The sequence below is a fragment of the Micropterus salmoides genome, unplaced genomic scaffold (assembly GCF_014851395.1).
Source record: "Micropterus salmoides isolate LMB-PRFRI ecotype aquatic unplaced genomic scaffold, ASM1485139v1 Ms_hic_scaffold_2923, whole genome shotgun sequence".
In the NCBI taxonomy this organism is placed as follows: domain Eukaryota; kingdom Metazoa; phylum Chordata; class Actinopteri; order Centrarchiformes; family Centrarchidae; genus Micropterus; species Micropterus salmoides.
In genome coordinates this window covers 13818-18598 of record NW_024042177.1, presented here as the reverse complement: position 1 = coordinate 18598, position 4781 = coordinate 13818, and the positions used below count along the sequence as shown (strand labels likewise).

Here is a 4781-nt window from a genome sequence, read left to right as displayed (position 1 = left end):
TTTATTATATATCAAGACAAATATAAATATATTTATAGTTTTTTTTTACTGGATGATTTTCATTGAATCATTTACGTATACATGTAAGCAGCAGTTTAATACTGTCAAGGTACAGCTATTGTAAGTTTATCAACTTATGCTGTAGTTGAATCTATAATAATGCACATTCTCTAAACTGTTTCACTTATAAAATATTGATCTGAAAAGTAACTATTAACTACAACTGACAATTGTAAGTGCAATATTTCCCTCTGAAATGTAGAGGACCATAAGTACTTTGTTACATTCTCCACTGTTGGGACTCCATAAATGGGTCCATGGAGAAATTTGAATGGTCAATGGATGATGACAAACAATGAAAAAGAAAAAACGAAAAACAATAGTTTTCCATTGTTAGACAAATATTCTCTAGATTAACTGTCATTTTTGCTTTTTTCTTGTAAAAATTCTAGATACTTTCACCTAATCTAAAAACAACCTGAGACTACGGTCCACAAGTTGACATTGCTTTATTTTAAAGGGTCACAAGTCAGAAAGACTGGGAAAAACCGTACTAGACCAACCTAATGCTTCTCACTGTGACGTCAGAGGAAAACATTACTGGCAATGAAGATACCACAAGTGTTGTTAACTAATAGCAAACACATCTGCCGTTTTTGTGGTTTAAAAGACAAATTTCCACATTGTGGACAATAAAGACTATTGTGTATTTTATTGTATAAGTTAGCACTTAATTATCAATATACAGTATTTGAGATTCTCTCAGGGATTAAAACAAAGCATATTGAGGAACTTCGTCTGAGAGTTTAGGTTTTGATTACTGTACATACAGTAGTAAGTAGTAATTCTGAATAGCCATAGCCATAGCCATTACCTCATTTACATTAGTTTAATGGCTTTGTAGTTGTTCACCTCCATAGGTGCACCAACATGAAGGACAGAGAAAGCAGGTGAGAGATGTGAGAACACAACACAAAATCTACATGTGTCTTGGCATGTTACAGAGGAAATACCATGCATACCCTATCTCGTTCTAGAGAACAGGCAACAGACAACTTAGTTCAAAATGTTAGGAAAGTTTCTTCTAAAAGCCACACTCTCACCTAACTGTTTAGGGAAACAACATAAACCTCTGAGCAGATTTACCACTGTTGTTTATTGGTCAAATAGAAACAACAGGTTTCTGTTCTCTACCAAAAAGGTACAGGGTCAGGTGCTTAGGGCATATGGTACAGGTCTGGCTAAGTGCAATACATCGTATATAGAAAACTTTGTACAGTTTCAATAGAGACTTCAGAAAAAACTTTGATAATGTTCCTGTTCAATTTTAAAAATCAGGAAAAAGCTGCTGATTGTAGCTGTGAAAAAAATGAAAATCCAATATTCAGCTAAAGGACACATGAGGTAGTGACAAAAAAAACCTTTTAAATCTCATTTTATTTGTTCACTTATCATTAGGAATAGTTACATATTACAAACACCTTGATACAATATTATATAAATATATAAAAAGCTTTTAAGTAAATCGAGATGTCCAGTTTTGGGATTGTGTTTCTTCTGTTATGCTCATTGTTTGTTTTTACGATGTCTGTTGTTTTTCTTCTTCTTGTTCTTCAGTCTGCGATGGAAAAATGGACATTTGTGTGAAATAACTCCCAATTTTACTCCAAGCAAGCTAGTAAAATATATTCATAACAGAAGTTACAACCACGTCTACATAGTGTGAATTCCTGAGATCTAGCCTGATGCTGTCAAGAAGGTATCTCCCACTTTTCCAGGGGGAGGCACTGACCTTATGTGGCTCCACTCGCTCCACGGTGAGTTACAGAGAGCATCCTTGGCTCGGACACAGACGGCCTTAGTCTTGCGCTTGACTTCAAACTGACAAATGTCTGTAGAGTGGACTGTCAAGATCTAAGAAGTAAAAAAAAAGACATCAAGTCATGCAACATTTACTCTTTCTTTCGATTTGTGTGCGCAGTTCTTTTATGGCTTGTGGGATTTCCTGTCATTTGTCTGAACTTTTGTTATTATTTTCACTCTGCTTTAGTTCTTTAAATACAAATTACAAGGTGCATGGCAATCAATAGGGTCCTCTTACCTTTGTGGCTTTTGAGTCAGTGCACGGGTTGTCACACTTTTCACATCCCTTCTTCAGCTGTGCAATCTGGAAAGTGAGGGGGAAGTAGGAGAAGGGACTGCTCCAGGATCTTGGGTAACTCCACTCTATCATCGTAGTGTTGACTGTACTGATCATCACCTTGTCAGGTTTCACTATCGAGTGTGAAAGCAAAAGACAGGGCGGAATGAAAACAAAGACAGGAGGAGAAAGACAAGAAAAACAAGTACATGGAAGTACGGAGTTATGTACAGGAAAAGAAATCTGTCTCCCGGAGATGTCTCACCTATCTCTGACAGGTAAAAGTGTTTCGAGTAGTTTTCCACTAGGAAGTGCTCAGTTTCACGTAGACACTGATGTGGATCTGTTGACTCTCCTCAGTATAGGGGCAGTGCTGCTTGTCCAAGCACAAGATCCTGTGTCCGCTGTCGTCCACTGAACAGCCAAAGTGTCTCTGACCTGAAGAGCATGTCCAACGCTGACCACTGGTATCCACAGAGCACTGAATGTCATTGCTGTCAGTGACACTGCAAAATAATAATAATTTTTTTTTTTTTATTGACACGACACACTGATTTTGTGGAGGGTTTTTTCATGGCAAGAAGCTGTAACAACTTCTCATGGACAAAAAGCTGAAGGAGCAGATGCTGATTAAAGTATTACATAGTATAAAGTAGAACCTATCGTTCAGGAGCATTTACAGCTGTATTATTGTTAAATAAAAACTGATCCAAAAAAGCACTTTGTTATGTTTCCTCTCATAAGGAGGCATTTATGGGCGTCGCTGTGTAGTCTCAGCTCTGACATGGCTCCGAGCACTGTGTTATTACTGGAGAGCGAAACAGAAAACATTTCAGCAGTTTGTGAGCTTACCGTCGAGCTTTGATGAATGCTACTTTGCCAACACGTCTGCTGTGCCAGGTCCAAGAGCAGTGGAACTCTCCGTTGTAATTTTGAGCCGAGCACTTTAAATAATCTTCTAATGAGATAACGGCACGTAAACATGCAGAGATGGGAACACAACAAACAGACAAGACCCAATTTGTCAGTGGAAATTTCTAGCTGTTCTATTCAGTGCAAAGTTTTTAATTAGATCATACCTTGGTCAGATTTCACAAGAATCTTCCTCCTCTTAGTTTCTTCCTCTTGGATCAGGATCACAGTATGATTGAGGAGTGATCCGTCCTCGCTGTGGCAGGTGTAGTTGCCCCCTCCTAAGCTTTCCTCCAGCTGCACCAGATATGAGTTTCCTCTCTGCGCTTCCTGTACTCCATTCTTCCTCCAAAAAATATCCTGACTCTTAATGTCTCTCCTCGTAAGCTCCTCTGGCGACTCCAGGCAGCTCAGGGGCTGCTGGCCCAAAGTGCCGTCCACCTCCACAACCAAAGCTAACATGAGGACACACAGGAAGAGGTTATGGATGAACTGTTTAAACTTGGATTGATAAGTGTGTTTTCATGGAGATCAAACATACTGTGGGGCAGCAGAGTCCAGTGGCTTGTAGGATTTTGGCAACTGACTTGCAGAAACGCACACACAATGCCGAAAACAAATAACTTCATCTGAATAACAAAGAGAAGACAGAGAGCAAGAAAGTGAGGTGGCGGAAGTGATGTGAAGAGGGCAAATAAAGAAACAGAGAGAAAGATCAAATGACCAAAATCAGTACTCTTGCACATAACATATTGAGTTAATAACACAAAGCCATAAAAATGCACTTGTAATTAGTCAATACAATCATTTACGTGCATAAATTCAAAATCATGGAAATTACTCGAAATAACAGTACATTAATAAACAAAAAACAAAATAAAAGCAACACAACTCAAAAACCAATTGAGAAGTGGAAAACCACAGCTCACAGAATGAATATACCTACTTTACAAATTCACACAGATTTCCATTTAAATAGTGAAGATCAACACACATGTTAAACTCAGAGTAACAAAGAACCACTAGCGATGTTCTTATCCATGAAAACCCAAAACAAACCAACGCCAAAAATGTAGCATAAAGTTTCATCCGCATGCAACCACATCCGGAAAAATAAATAAATCAAAAAACTGCATGTATGCCTCCAGAAAAGAAAAACAAATCGAAATATTCAGTACTTGTTTATATAGACCTAACTTACATCAAATGTCCATCCCCAGAGCATACTAAAGTAGAACCAGCTAGTTAGCAACATAAGTCATAATACCTAGTTTACTATATACGTGTTATTTACATTAAAATTCATTCATTTTAAACCTGCAGTTAAAAACTGTTTTAATTCCAACTTTTTTGTATAAACAAAGTAATAGCCAAGGGTTATTAGTTGCGCCGATAAGCTACTCATGTAGACTAGAGTATAAAATGAAAACACGGAGCGGTGTCAGATCCAAGCCGGCAGCAACTTCATCGTCTTTTATTTACACCAGACTGTAGTTAAGGATTTACACAGAGTGCCCGCAGCAGCCCATCATAGATTCACTACATCCGTTTTCCATTTTATTACTTCATAATAAAAGCCCATACCTTGCGAAAAGCGCTTAACAGTAGGCACTCAAACTCACTCAGAGCATGTCGCCAAAAGGCAATTCAACAAAATATCGTACAAACAAATCAGCCCAAAGTCATCTTACCTTTACATTTATTTCCAGAATTAATGGCGACCCTACGA

General features: G+C 38.0%; 1 protein-coding gene across 1 annotated transcript; it reads right to left on the bottom strand.

Annotated features, from left to right (window-relative positions):
- Nucleotides 1-1418: 1418 nt before the first annotated feature.
- LOC119882122 (interleukin-12 subunit beta-like) lies at nt 1419-4523 on the bottom strand. The gene is given in 9 exon segments (XM_038692138.1): nt 1419-1618; nt 1793-1914; nt 2102-2274; nt 2406-2462; nt 2465-2646; nt 2993-3098; nt 3220-3507; nt 3594-3681; nt 4254-4523. Coding segments are annotated over 9 exon segments (1122 nt in total). The 5' UTR covers nt 4308-4523; the 3' UTR covers nt 1419-1566.
- Nucleotides 4524-4781: the final 258 nt, after the last annotated feature.